Source organism: Necator americanus, chromosome III (genome assembly GCF_031761385.1).
Source record: "Necator americanus strain Aroian chromosome III, whole genome shotgun sequence".
Classification (NCBI taxonomy): Eukaryota; Metazoa; Nematoda; class Chromadorea; order Rhabditida; family Ancylostomatidae; genus Necator; species Necator americanus.
This window is the reverse complement of record NC_087373.1, coordinates 6,557,805-6,572,038: the sequence shown is the minus strand read 5'-3', so window position 1 is coordinate 6,572,038 and position 14,234 is coordinate 6,557,805. Positions and strand designations below refer to the sequence as shown.

The 14,234-nt window shown below is 37.7% G+C and overlaps 1 protein-coding gene across 2 annotated transcripts; it reads left to right on the top strand.

Moving 5' to 3' along the window:
• Positions 1-1,097: 1,097 nt before the first annotated feature.
• On the top strand, positions 1,098-7,563 carry RB195_008777 (uncharacterized protein; the record flags this gene model as incomplete). 2 transcript variants are annotated; one of them, XM_064195438.1, is made up of 14 exons in its annotated part: positions 1,098-1,317; positions 2,825-2,913; positions 3,541-3,662; positions 3,724-3,875; positions 4,997-5,123; positions 5,189-5,275; positions 5,448-5,594; positions 5,668-5,770; positions 5,979-6,070; positions 6,152-6,283; positions 6,355-6,427; positions 6,525-6,585; positions 6,721-6,785; positions 7,411-7,563. In XM_064195438.1, 14 exons carry the CDS (start codon positions 1,098-1,100, stop codon positions 7,561-7,563), a joined length of 1,623 nt encoding a protein of 540 aa, XP_064046583.1. The 2 variants fall into 2 exon arrangements, with proteins under 2 accessions (XP_064046583.1, XP_013291139.1); XM_013435685.2 differs by having other exon boundaries at positions 1,155-1,317.
• Between the last annotated feature and the right edge of the window lie 6,671 nt (positions 7,564-14,234).

Genomic DNA, 14,234 nt, shown 5'->3' with positions numbered 1-14,234 from the left:
AAAGCGCCCGTGGCCACGGCTTTGAAACGGCTGCAACCATCTATCTTTTGCGTCATGCACACGAAGTTATTGCGCACTATTTCGACGCCGGTGGACCTGTCGCACCTCCTTCCATAGGTGTCTGGCGCCGGTGGACCCGTCGCACCCCCTTCTATAGGTATTTGGTGCCGGTGGACCCGTCGCACCCCCTTCTATAGGTATTTGGCGCCGGTGGACCCGTCGCACCCCCCTCTATAGGTATTTGGCGCCGGTGGACCCGTCGCACCCCCTTCTATAGGTGTCTGGCGCCGGTGGACCCGTCGCACCCCCTTCCATAGGTGTCTGGCGCCGGTGGACCCGTCGCACCCCTCATTTTGAATTTCGTGACTGACACACACACACACACACACACAGACACACGTGACAGAATAAGCCCGTTATTATATAGTAGATACTTCAAAATATTTGTTATATTCAGGACACAAATTTTCCAAGATATATTTTTTTCTCAAGAACTGCTCAATCCTCTAGTGTACAGTTTGCGCTTCACTCTAAAATATGTACGGACTAAGCTAGGCCCAAGGAATTTTCTTAATTTCTCAAAAAATATCTCTAAAAATCTTGCTTCTACTTTTTGTAACTTGTTCATGTGTAAGCAAGGAGTTTATGTATTTTCTATGCTCCATCTGGGAAAAATACTTTGAAAGAAATTTTCCAGGAATTCCGGAATGATTCAAGCATCCCTAGGCTTTATATTCTTTGCAGAAGTGGTTTTCATAAGAAAAAAATTGCGTTTTTCTTTTCAGGAAAATTTTCCTAACATTATTTAGTTTTTTCCCTTCCTTTACACTTCTTAACCGCTTAACCTAACAATGAGTTTTTGATCAATATCGATCCATCTTCCTCAGATCTTTTTAAAGAAAACATGTTTTCAACTGTTACTAATCTCTTCTGTTCCTTGTTCTCTCAAGGTGACCGAAACAATGAGACCCACTTACACCTCTGTCACCAGCACTTTTCATAAGTTCTAGCGTTGTTCTATTTTTCCTAATATTCGTACATATTCGTCGTCTACGCAAGAAAATCACTGTAATTCAGAATCCGCCACGCATGCGAGAATGTCATCAACGTGCACGACGATTTCACGTTTCTGTAGAGAGAACACGTTACTTGTTATGACCATCGTATCCGTAGTGTTAGGAGTCTCGTTGGGATTCGGACTACGACCGTTGAATTTATCCGCCGAAACGCTACAACTCATTAATTTCCCCGGTGAAATCTTCATGCAAGTCCTTAAAATGATGATTTTGCCGCTGATTTTCTCCTCACTCATTTCAGGTGAGCACTTTTTTCTTTTTTTTCGGTTTTTCGGTTATTTTTTTATAATATAATCTATAGTATAATATAATAATTAATAATCAATTAATAGCATAATTGTAATATTTTATATTATAATACTTACTTTAATACTATAATACTTAACATTTAATAATTAATTAATAATATAATAAATTATATAATCTCTACTCATAGCTTAGTGATTCTTTCAAGTATTTCTTACTATATTATAATAATATTTAAAAGAATATAGTGTATTATTTTTTAATGTTTTTTTCTTTCTATCCTATATACTCTGAAAATCAGAATTATTTTTCTTCTTGTTATTTTCTATTTCATTTTATTTTTGTACTTTTTATTTGTTATTTTTTTATTTCTTGCAAGTCTTCGTATTGTTCAAGTGGGGGCTTAGGTTTCCCAAGGAGGCTACAAGTTTTTCTTTAAAGTTTTGTCCGTGAATTTGATCATTTGTTGGATATGTATCCTTTACATATGTGTTGCGATGGACGTTGTTCCCATCGTTTATGATTTTTTCTTCTTAACTTCATATCAAAATACATAAATATAGAATAATGTAGAATAGAATGTATAAGATCTGCAGGAGAACGTGATCCACAATTTTGCGGAATTAACTCAGAAAACATAAATAATAAGAGCTTGGCATTACGAAGACTTTTAAGAAAAGTGTGCTGGAAAACGGGAGTCCTAACCCTCTCACTACTTCCCCCTCTAAAATTTTTTTCAGTTTTTTCTTTCTAAATAAATTTGTTACAAGAACAAAATGAATAAAGTCGTTTTTTAAGATAATTCTTGTAGTAGGAAATGAGATATAAAGGTTATCATAGAGATCACCATGTTCTCTTTATTCCTCTAATCTCATCCACCCGCAGACCAAGATTCGGATACGTAATCGCAGTGGAGTTGTTTGTTACGGTAGCGTCGAGGTTGAAATAATAATGGCCCTATGACGTCATCAACAAGGAAGCGGTTCTTGCAAGAGTCGAAATACATGCACATAGTTGGTCTCTGTCCTTGAACTTGATCATATTTTCGTGTGACGTCAATGAGTTTAAATTGACCTCGGGTGAATATGGAAGGCTTACTGTAGCTTACACACATTAACGCCAGATATACATACGCACACGGTGATGTCAGTGGACTTGCCGGAGCGATGACGTCATTAGAACAAATATTGGTCAGAATAGTTATAGATACGCTGCACAATTGACGGATCTGCTGACGACTGCTGTTGTAACAGGACCAAAATAGAAATAATTTTGTAGGACCGTCATCAAAAATAGAAATCCTCGCCAAAAATTTAGTGATGATAGTTAGTAGATAATTTTGGAACAATGTTTTCCCGTTTAAATAAAACTTCAGTGTTAAAAATCCAATTTCCTTTTATTATTCGTTAACACATCGAAAATTTTTCCGTTTTGATTGTGACAAATAAATTTTTCCTAGAAGACCTTGCCATATGTAATAAATACAAATCGATTTTTTACAGCACTTGCTCAAATGGATGCAAAGGAATCGGGACAAATGGGACTAGCTACCGTGTTATATTATCTGACCACAACTGTTTTAGCGACATTAGTGAGTTCTATTGATTTATCGATTGGATGTGGTGTGAATCACAAGATAGAATCTGAAAATTGTTTTCTTTTTTTTACTTATTAATGATGAATCTCTTAAAAATTCGTTAATGCGAATGCGGTACGACGGCGCTTTTTTTTGTTGGATATTGCTGTTAAAAACGAATTGAAATTTAATTCCATTTCCGGTTGCAAGAACTATAATCGCCGCTTATTGATCGTTAGGTGATGATTTATAGAAAAACTGAAAATAAAATAAAAATAGAAAAAGAAATTGTATAAGTCTTCTTTTTTCTATCTGGTTGTCTTCTTCATTTTCCTTCATCCAGATTTCCAACGTTAATCTACCGTACACCTTTCCAAAGTGAACTAGAATTATTGATTAGTTCCTTGACCGATCAATACCCACGCAAATTATGTGCAGTTACGACGACTCTACTCGCCAATAAAAATCCAATACTATCGTCAGCTCAAATCCTCAATTTTCGATGAATACATTTTTGTATTCTGTGGTTTTGTGTACTCTTGTTATAGCAGGAATTTTTTTTCTTCAATTCGTAACAAAAGCATATTTTGCAATTTTTAAAATCAATATTTTCGATCAATACTAATCAATAAGAGTATTTAGCTCGGCATTTTCCTCGTGATGACCATTCATCCTGGTGATCCATCGATCAAAGCTGGAAGTCTCCATGATGTGCCGGTGGATACGGACGTCTCTCCACTTGATACTTTTCTGGATTTAGTGAGGTATGTTTTATTTATCGATCTATCGGTCCATTAAAGATAAAATCAAGATATCGATTTTCAGAAATATGTTCCCGGAGAATATTATTCAAGCAACATTCGAGCGTGTTCAAACCACTTACGTTGCACAACGTCCGCGAATAACGAAGAATTCTTCCGATGACGTCATCATTATGAAGAAAGCGATCAGCACCACACGCGGCATGAACATACTTGGTACTTAATCATTAATATCAATCGATTTTATTGATTTGCGTGATTGTTGAAGAATTCAGTGTCTGGCAGATTGACCATTAAAAAGTAACAAATCGCGGAAATATTTTTTTCTACTGAAGGAGAAATATGGAGATTTTTCATAAATTATTCGTTCGTTGAAAACTTTTGCTTTTCAGTACACTTTCCGTTTATTTTCCTTTTTAGTAAGTAGTAGTCCTTATTTAGTAACATTTCTATTTCAGATAGTTGTTCTATTTATTTTAGAAAAAAAACTAAAAAAAGAAAAGTCACTACATTTGCAGAAATTTCCATTATCCATCATCGTCACAGTATTGTGTTTGTGGAAATTTTAATACTATCGCAAAAAGAAAAAAAGAAAAAAAGAACTAAAAAAAAACAATAATCGATAATTGAACTCAGCGTTTTGCAATTAGTTTCGGGCAAATACTGATTTATTTGAATTCGCCGTTTCAAACTCAGATTTTATTCTCGGATACTCAGTTCCACTAGTCAATTTGAATAAGTGATCATCCGTGCTGGTGGTGACTATATCCGAAGTCGTTTATCCGTCCGGATATATATCCGTCTCCGTCAAATAAATGGGTCTGGATTGGATAGATTGATTTCCAATTAAAATTTTGGGCAAATACTGATTTATCTAAATTCAAGTAAACGCAAATAAACGCACCATGCATTGGAAATAAATATATATCCAATTGCTGAAGCACTGGAAATGTAAATCTAAAAAATGGCTACGTTTTGCAATAAGGTCCCATTGCACCTTGCACTGAAAATCAACCAAGTAATATTGGATGGCACGTTTGAGAAAAAGAGCTGCAGATGGCTTCATTTCCATCGTATTGGTCCTCTGAAAGACAAAAATGTGTGTTTTGGGGTGTGGTGGATCATCGTTTCACGGTAATTCATCATGTTTGTGGAAATTCTTATGATATTGCAAAAAAAAAAAAAGGAAAAATACTAAAAAAAAAAGAACTAAGGAAGAAAAGTTACTGTATTTGCAGAATTTTTCATTATCCTCCTTTCTCAAACCTTGCGCATTCCAATTTCTGCCTTATGCATCTGCTCTCGTGCTCTGCTTCTCTGCACCCTGACCATTTCAGGAATTATCGTATTTTGTACGGGTTTCGGCATAGTGATTTCACAACTCGGCGAACGTGCACGAATCGTTGTCGATTTCTTTGTGATTTTGGATGCTGTGATTATGCGATGGGTGGAGACATTGATGTGGTTGGTCGATGTGATGTACCGATCGATAAAATCGATAAGCATCCGAATTACATGAACGCCTTAAGGTTTGCTCCACTTGGTATAACGTGTTTGGTCTGTGGTAACTTGTTGGAACTTGACGACCTATCCGATACGGCAAGTGTTCTCTTACTGTGAGTTATCGTTAGTTCACGGTTGAACACGCTTTCACAAGAAATAAAGTGCTATAGTGTCGAAAGTGGGCGGAGCTCAGCCACGTTCTGATTGGTCCCATGCCAATATGTAAAGTGCACAATAAACGGGTACTCCCACACCTTTTATTCAATAAAGATAGCGATTTTACAGCTATGTGTTTACGGTAATCGCCGGCCTCATCCTACACACAGTGATTACGTGTCCGATTCTGTATTTCTTGATCACAAGAAAGAATCCGATGTTCATCGTACGCGGCATGATGCAGGCGATAGTAACCGCCTTTGGAACAGCGTCTGGGTTCGTGATTGCGGAAGCTGCATTTCGTTCTACGTCTTATTTCTAGCGAACAAAAAAAAATCACTGTTTTTAGTGGTGCAGCGTTGCCGATGTCAATGCAATGCATGGAGGATAATTGTCATGTGGATCGACGAATTACACGATTTGTGCTACCGCTAGGCTCTACAATTAATATGGTACGCAGTAAGTATTGATTAGGATAGAGACGCAGAGTGATTAGTAGATACATTGCGAAATATGGGGGAGAGCTTAGCATTGCTGTCGTCTTTATCGATACCAGAATATTACTGCCGTATTGATTGCAACTAATATGGTCATAGTCAAAGAGCGGAGCAAACCTATCGATCAATATTGTCACCTGGGACTAATCGATATTGTCCTCAGGACGGGAACGCGCTCTATGAAGCTGTCGCTGTGATCTTCATCGCTCAACTGAACAATGTCGATTTGTCGTTTGCTGAGGTGGTTACTGTAAGGTATCGATTTTTTTCCTTTTCTTTGTTTTTTGAACCTGTAAGGGTCCCATGCCAAGATAAAACAGTGGAATTTTATTTCAGCGTTACCGCTACTATAGCATCGATTGGACTTGGTTCCGTTCCTGCAGGTCTTGTTTCCATTCTTCTGATCCTGAACACGGTTGGACTCCCTGTCAAAGATGTTTCATTGTTATTGACAGTTGACTGGCTTCTGTAAGTGTTTGTTGCTGCTCTGTCTATTGATCCTATCGATTGCGGATAAAAATCAATCATTAATAATTAAGTGACCGAGTAAGAACTTCGATCAACGTGTTAGGTGACGGTTTTGCTGCAGGAGTGGTTGCTCACCTCTTGCAGGTATGATTTTTTTCATGGAAAATTTTGAGGGGTGCTCAAACCATCAGTCCTTTCCTCATTGTCAGAATATCTTTCGTTCAAACTTCTACACTTTTAGAAACGACTTGTTGTCTCGGATGCGAGAAATGATTTCCGGACAGAAATTAAGGAAGAAATTGGTAACATCATTTTTTTCATTACTGTATTACATATTGTTACTTAGTATCTACAAATAATAAAAATTATCAATAATAACTTCAATAATAACCAATATCTATAAATATTTAATAGATAACTAACATATAAATTTTTAGAATTGCTTAAATCAGCAGCAAATAGTCGACGTCCATCGTTTGCTTGGTCGGAGCACTCGAAAGAGGTGGGTTGAGGTAGAATTTTGTTAGACAATATTTTTTCGAAGCATTTGAAGACCGTTTTGGAAGTTAGATGAACAGGGTAAGAAGAATACATTACCGTTCAGCTAGAGACGCAGACATTCCTGAAATGTCAAAACTGGAACTGTGGTTCTATCTGGCCCTTAAAATACCTTAAATACTGAATTACTTTTCAAAATTACGTTAGATCTATTAGGAGTGTGATATTATTGCGGCTTGCAGCTACGTAATAGAGGTTCAATGTTGACAACCTGAAATTTCATATTTTTTCATATTTTTCTAATAATGATCGCTCAGTTGTCAAGAAATAAGAAACATTTGTCAATAACCATTCTCTCTCTCTTGTGTCAGTTTTTTTTCTTCACACATAATTTTCACATCGCATAGCCGATGTCAAAGTTTTTGGCTCGGGCAAACGCGACGCGTCCTCCGCAACTCACGTCCTTTTCTGTGCTTGACGCACTGCTTTATATCTTCATTTGAAATATGATCAATATGTTGTGTTCGGAGCACGAAAACACCTCAAAAGCTCTCTGTTTTCCCACAAAATCCCGAATACTGGCTTAAATTCTCAAAATATAAAAGAATATCTATGTTGTTTTTTCTCAGGTCTATTTCAATGCTCTGGCAACGAACGCAGATTCACGAATCCAGTCACGAATACAATCCAGGAGTGGTTCGATCGCAAATTTCAATCTTCATTGGCGGAACGCCTTATTGGAACCGGGTTATGCCCCTTTAAATAAAGTTCAGGACGTGTAATCCTGTTATCAGGACTCTAGTGCTAATTGATATGTACATAACTAAATAGTAAAAACCAAAAGAAGTAAAACTGGTAAGCGGCGCTTATTTTTCTTCGTCCACAACGTTTTTTTTTCTTGTTTCTTTGTCTCTACACTAGAGAAATCACGGCAAAAATCATGGTGACCGTGAAAATTTTGAAGAGCTTTAATTTTTATGTGGACCAGTTCATGTGCCTAATAAATATCTTTTCATATACACACTAACATACGTATACACTCTCTCAAACAGCGTCTTTTTTCGTAATTTCCAGATCTATTTCTTTCTCTAAAATAAAAGAAAAGTTTCGAACATTCCAATGTGTACAAAACTGGAAACCACTCCAAAGGTGATAGGTTAAACCTACACGCGGAAAACCTATGCCATAAAAGCGGAAATCATGTCGAAAAAGGGAAAAACTCGATTTGAAACTGGTTTAGGAGCATAAATCACAGAATTTCCAAGACATTTGCGACCGTCTGCAGTTTTTCCTTTTCCTTTCCCCTTCCCCTAATTCCCGATGATCAACGATTTATTGGGTTTTTAAAACGAAGTGGAATCACGTGTCATCTCTCGATGTTTACAAGCATTTGTAAATCAGCTTTTTATTTTATAAAATAAACGACAGCAGCGTGACCAGCATTCGTGTGTGCTCTTGAGGAAATCTATGAACCAACTGACGAGCCAAGGCCTTCGTGCTCACTTGTCGACATGACTCGGTAGTTTTTCATATGCTCTGTTACGCAATGGAGACGAGGAGACGTGGAGAATTACTATTCACTGGGCGCCTGAGAGATGTCTTCCGAAGTTTAACAGACGCACACAGCACTTAATCAGTCTTCACAGCTCCGACTTAAGAGAAATGTCCTGTCTTCGCGATTCCAGTAGAATATATCGTACAGCACATCGGAAGCAAAACATAGATGAGCCAATCATTATGAGGAAAATCGACCGTAAATAGACCAAAAATAATAAATAGACCAGAAGAATCTGTTTCCATCGTGGAGCTCCCCCTCCTAGTAACCTTAAGCAAATACTTACTCGGAATCGCCTATATGATCGTATTTGCACGACACCGGAGTGCAAAATATGCCCGGATAACAACGAGGGTGGTTGCATGAGTTCATGTGTTGTTTATGATTTCCTGTGCGCAGTGTGGTGACGAATACATAGGAGAAACAGCTAGACCACTATGTATTCGAATCAAAGAACACCTGTACGGCAAAAGGAGATCATGTGACTCCATTGCATTAGGTGGTCATAGGGTGCGGCTTCATAACGAAGAAGATTTTGAACTTAAGGTCACGATTTTGGCGCGCAAGGCTCTGGAGGCTTTTTGGATCCACTCCAAGGGCCCAAAGATGAATCGCAAGGAGGAATGCCCCTGCATTCGGGAACTCGCGCCCTATTTAAGGCTGATATTTGATTGCGCTAGTCACCTCACAACAGGTATCTAGCAGTGGCAGGATAGTCAGCTGATCCTAAGGTACGATGTTATCTTCTACTGGTAGCTATGAGGCTCAACAGTAAACGTAGAACTTTCTTTGTTGGGCGGATCGGCGTTTAATCGGATTAATCACGTTCGATTTCACCCTTTCAGGCTCTGAAGAAGGCGATATTGCAGAAACGTTAGCCACGAATAAAGGATTGTAACAACCTCGTGTCCGTCTCAATTGAAGAAAACAATTATTGAGACCAGAAATACGTCATACATTATTCAAGGAGATCCTAAACAGCCTCGAGAGAGAAAGAGACACCAATTAAGATGGCTGAGGTGTTCGCTGTACAGATGGGCCAGCTGAGAGCTTACCTGGGTACGCCGGATGAACGGTGAATCAACGTTACACTCGAAACTTACGAACCTTCTGAATGGCAAAGGAAAGGAAGGAATGGAGTCAGTGCTGGAACCCGCACGGTCATTGCCAACGAACCGACTAAGAATGTCGATAACCAACCTGTTTTCGGAAGGAATAGGTGTTTTTCCGCCTCTATTTTGTTATATATTCCTTATATAAACATTTCATCTGGAGAAAAATGTCAGATCTTCGATTGAGATTCATCTCCATTTTTAGGATTCGCTAAATTATCACGAAGTGAGAATCGTACACCTTTCTCTTCAGATTCTTTTTTAGTTTCATGAGTTCTGTTCCATTACGACAACGTGAGACCACGCTCAAGTTTACGCCCAGCCGACAAAAACTATTGGAGTTTGGTTGATATGTGTAGCCATACCCATCATACTCGCCTGATCTCGCGCCATCAGGGTTCCGCTTGCTTCGCCTTCTTTAAAACTCTGCGTAGTATAGCATTCAATTAGAATGAGGCTACTGAAATCAGTTACTCATTTTTTCGCGGATAAAGGCGGATCCTTCTATGAACGAGGAATCTTGAAGCTCTTCTAAAGATGGCAACAGGTCATCGAACAAAACGGGCAATATGTCATTGATTGATCGTTGTTCTTTACATGAACTAATAACTTTTAAAAGACTTAAAAACGTACGTCTGACTTCCCGACAACCTAATATATATGTATAATAATATCTAATATATCTATGTAGGGCGGGTGTAGTTTAGTGCTTAGAGGTTCCGCTTCGTGCACGATCGATCGGAGGTTCGAATCCGCCCTATGGCTCATCAAGCCTTTTATCTCTGCGGGGTCGACAAATTGGTACCAGACTTGTCTGGGAGGATAAAAACACTGACTTGACGCATCGGCTAGCCCCTGCAAGTCATTGTATGGGCCAGTTACACGTTCGTAAACCTCAAACGTTTCTTAATTGAACTGAAGGTGGTGGCGGATCCCAAGCGGATTGATTAACGCCAGAAACGTTATCCTATCTATGTAATAATACATACATTCTCCACCCTGTCCCTGTCAACCCCTCATGTCCGCGACGGCGACTAACGGCCTTAAGAAATAACGATGCCCCGTATAGAAATTGCAAGACACTCTTATAAACTATAGAGCCTGAAAAATGTCTAGAGAAAAAAAGTTTTGAAAGACTTGCACATTGTTTTCCACCAAAAAAATTGGTGTGAAAACAGTATTCCAGGGCTTACGGAGAGAATTTCTAGGAGATACTAGGTAACATTTTGGGTATCGCTTTAGTAAATATTTTCTGCCAAACCGCAAAAATCACCAAGAATCGTATTCTGTAGACAAATCACTTTTCAAAGATCGTTCGCTTACAGCTGCATATATCAACAGATTCTGAAGAAGTCGTTTTCCAGTTCTTGGAAGCTTCAATCCGAGAAAAACCAGAAAGAACCAAGTTTTTCTGTCGAAGTAAAAGATCTGCTTTAACATTGAGTCAGAAGACATTACGATAAAGGTTGCAAAATGAGAAAAAAAAACTTCGAAAAGAAAACCTGCATGTTCAGCAAAGAGAGAGAAAGGAAGAGCGCAGACAAACAAACAGACGACCATCAACATGGAAAATCTTCCGGGAAGAAAGTGAATCATCAGAAAATGCCTGAAGTAATGGCTCGCTTTTTTCCTGAAGAATCAATTATTTAAGAGAAAGTGTTGGAAATGTGGATGACACAGACATGGAAGACATTAATGAGAACACAATGCGAAAGCACAATGAGGCAGGCCCTGGCGGTGGGGTCAAGAAGTTCTTTGTCTGAAAAACTGAGACGAAGACACGACAGACTGGAACAACTAGTATAAAAACACTCGTAAGCATAGTGAATGGCTATTTCTTAGTGTTCTTTACGCTGTTGTTATGTTTAGATTTTCTTGTTTAGCGTGTGTGAAAATATATGATCAATTTAGTACCTTTTCTAGTTTTTCTTATCATATTATGAACGGTTATGATGATTTATTACGATACAATGTAAATTAAATGGTAGAAAAAAAGTCAATTACATCAAAAATCGACTTGACTTGGTTTTCATTGGAAATTACGGCGCGCCACATTCACACCTGTTCCGTGGCGGATAAAATCTTTTCTCGTATGGCGGTGGTTTTTTTCCCCCGCCGAGTGACTTAATGTGCCGCCAATAGCGACACGCATAGTGTACGGCAGCGTTTCGATGTGCACCACAACGTACGATCTTCAGACGATTCGAACAAACCGATAGCGATCGGTGTGTAATAAAGCATGTACATTGTGTCTGTGTATGAATGAATGAATGAATGAATGAATGAGAACAACGACGAAAGCGACCACAACCACGACAACGACAACGACGATGACGCGTAAAGGACACGACATACACGAACTGTAAACTCTAAACACACCATATAAGAGAAGCGTTTATGAGCGGGAATTGTGTAAACGACCCATCTTTCGGACACAAATCGTTGCTACTCGTTTATTTGATTCTTCAATCTGTTTATAGAAGATTCCCTATGCAATAAATTCTGGGAATTCTCCAGAAGCGATCACATCAATGTCAAATGTCAAATAATCAATTCGAAGTGAAATTTTTCGAAGTCATGTAAATTCATACATTTCATTTCATTTCATACATTTTTCTTATTTCATCAACGTATATGCGATCGCTTCTGGGGAATTCCTAGGATTTTGTTGCTTAGGGAATCTTCTACAAATAAGTTTATTCAAGGGTCGCCACTCGTTCATTTAATTCCCAAAATTCTTCAATGTCATCTATATTCATACATGTCGCTTATTTCATCTGCATATAAATAATCTCTTCTCGAAAATTCGCAGAATTTATGAATTGGAGTATCTTTTAGAAATAAGTCTATTTAAAGGTGGCTGCTGATTCATTTGACTCGTGAAATTCTCCGCAAAATGTCATCTCCATTCATATATATTACCAATTTCATCTACATGTACATAATTGATCGCTTTCGGAGAATTCCCAGGATTTCGTTGCTTAAGGAATCTTCTACAAATAAATTTATTTAAGGGTCGCTACTCGTTCAATTAATTTCCAACCTTCTTCAATGTCATTCATACACATTGCTTATTTCATCTACATGAACATAATTGAACCCTTTTGGAGAATTCTGAGAATTTATGGGTTAGAAAATCTTCTACAAATAAATTTATTTAAGGGCCTCTACCTGTTCATTTGATTCATGAAATTCTTCAACGTTATCTAAATTCATATATATTGCTTATATCATTCACATACACATCATTTCTTCTGGAGAAGTCCCAGATTTTTCATTTTTTTTTTCAAATTTCGAAACTCCAGACTTTCACAAATCGGTCTTCGAATCACTTTTAATATTTCAAATTATTACGTTGTTTACAAATTAATCAGAGAATTTTGACTTGCGCCTCCGAATTTTTGTTTCTTTTATGAAAGTACCGCATTGAAAAAAAAATCACTTCCATTATTTACAGAAGAGAAAAATAAAATTTACAGAGTAAAGATACATACTACATCTCTGATGACTATCATTAAATCTTAGCTTGTTAAATAAGTAATAGTTTTTTTTATTAATTTGTTTTATTGGTTAATCATGCGCTGGGCGTGTGGTGATGATTAATTTAGTAGATTAATTTCTTAACAACTTCATAAAAGTGTGAAGAATGTGAAGTGGATCGTCTAGGAAGAGGTGAAGCGATTCGCTTTTCCTAATTTTAGCTCCTTAATTTGTTTTTATGATTTATCTTAATGATGTCGTCAATTCTCGTCAGTTGATGGATAAACTTTGAGGCGATCTGAATTTCCGGGGCCCCTTTTTTTTAAAGGACCTTTCACTTTTTGTAAGAGAATGACCTCCATGAGAACCGTGACAGGAGTCCCCATTGCCATAAAAAAATTAAACGCGTACTTTCTCTGTCTCTCGTTTTGACTCGGATAAAATATGATTACCTTCGTTGTTGCATCATTGCTGTATGTGAATAAATAAATGAATAAATAAATAAGACTCAGGGGGAAATCTCTTACGGTTCCGGTAAGGTTGTTGGTTCGTGGATATCCCTCCTTATTCCACATAGAACCGACGTTGTCCTAGGTTTTTGAAGGTGCAATACTTTAGTTTTTCAAATAAACTAACGACTATTAACTGCTTAATCAACTTTAAACGGATATAATGAATATTTTTGAAGCGCTAGATCACGCTATCCTTGAATACTTTACTAGGTTACATAAAATACAGCACAAAAACCTCAATTTCAATATCACCTCTTTATTCGGTGACGTCATTTACGGCTAACCGTTCACCCTAGGTACTTCGCTTTGAATTTACAAGTACTGTGGGTAATTTTTAATCATAATTAACACTAAAGAAAGATCGGTTTAAAGGCAAAGGTTCCTTTCAAACAATACATATAGTTAATTTTGTCATGTTAATGTTCGTGGAGCTAGTCATTCCTACAGAATTCTGAGGATTCTGAATTATTTTTCGAGATAATTTTTTAAAGTTTTGGATTTTTTTCATAACATCTCATTAATTCCTATGCCGCTTTACCGATTCTTCTAAAACTAGTAGTTGTAAAATTTGGTGTTTTCAAAGGTACATCCATTACAAACCATGCAAACGGTCCTTCTTGTTCGTATTCGTATGTGATCTGATGGAATAACTCATATCTGATCTGCTTAAAGGTAGCATACCACGAATCTTGAGTGGTACGGATTTCAGGTGGAGTATCCGTATACGTGGTCGTAGATTATGGAGGCCGGGGGTGGTTCCGTTCATCTCTCCCTGAATCCCTGCAAGCGGCCGG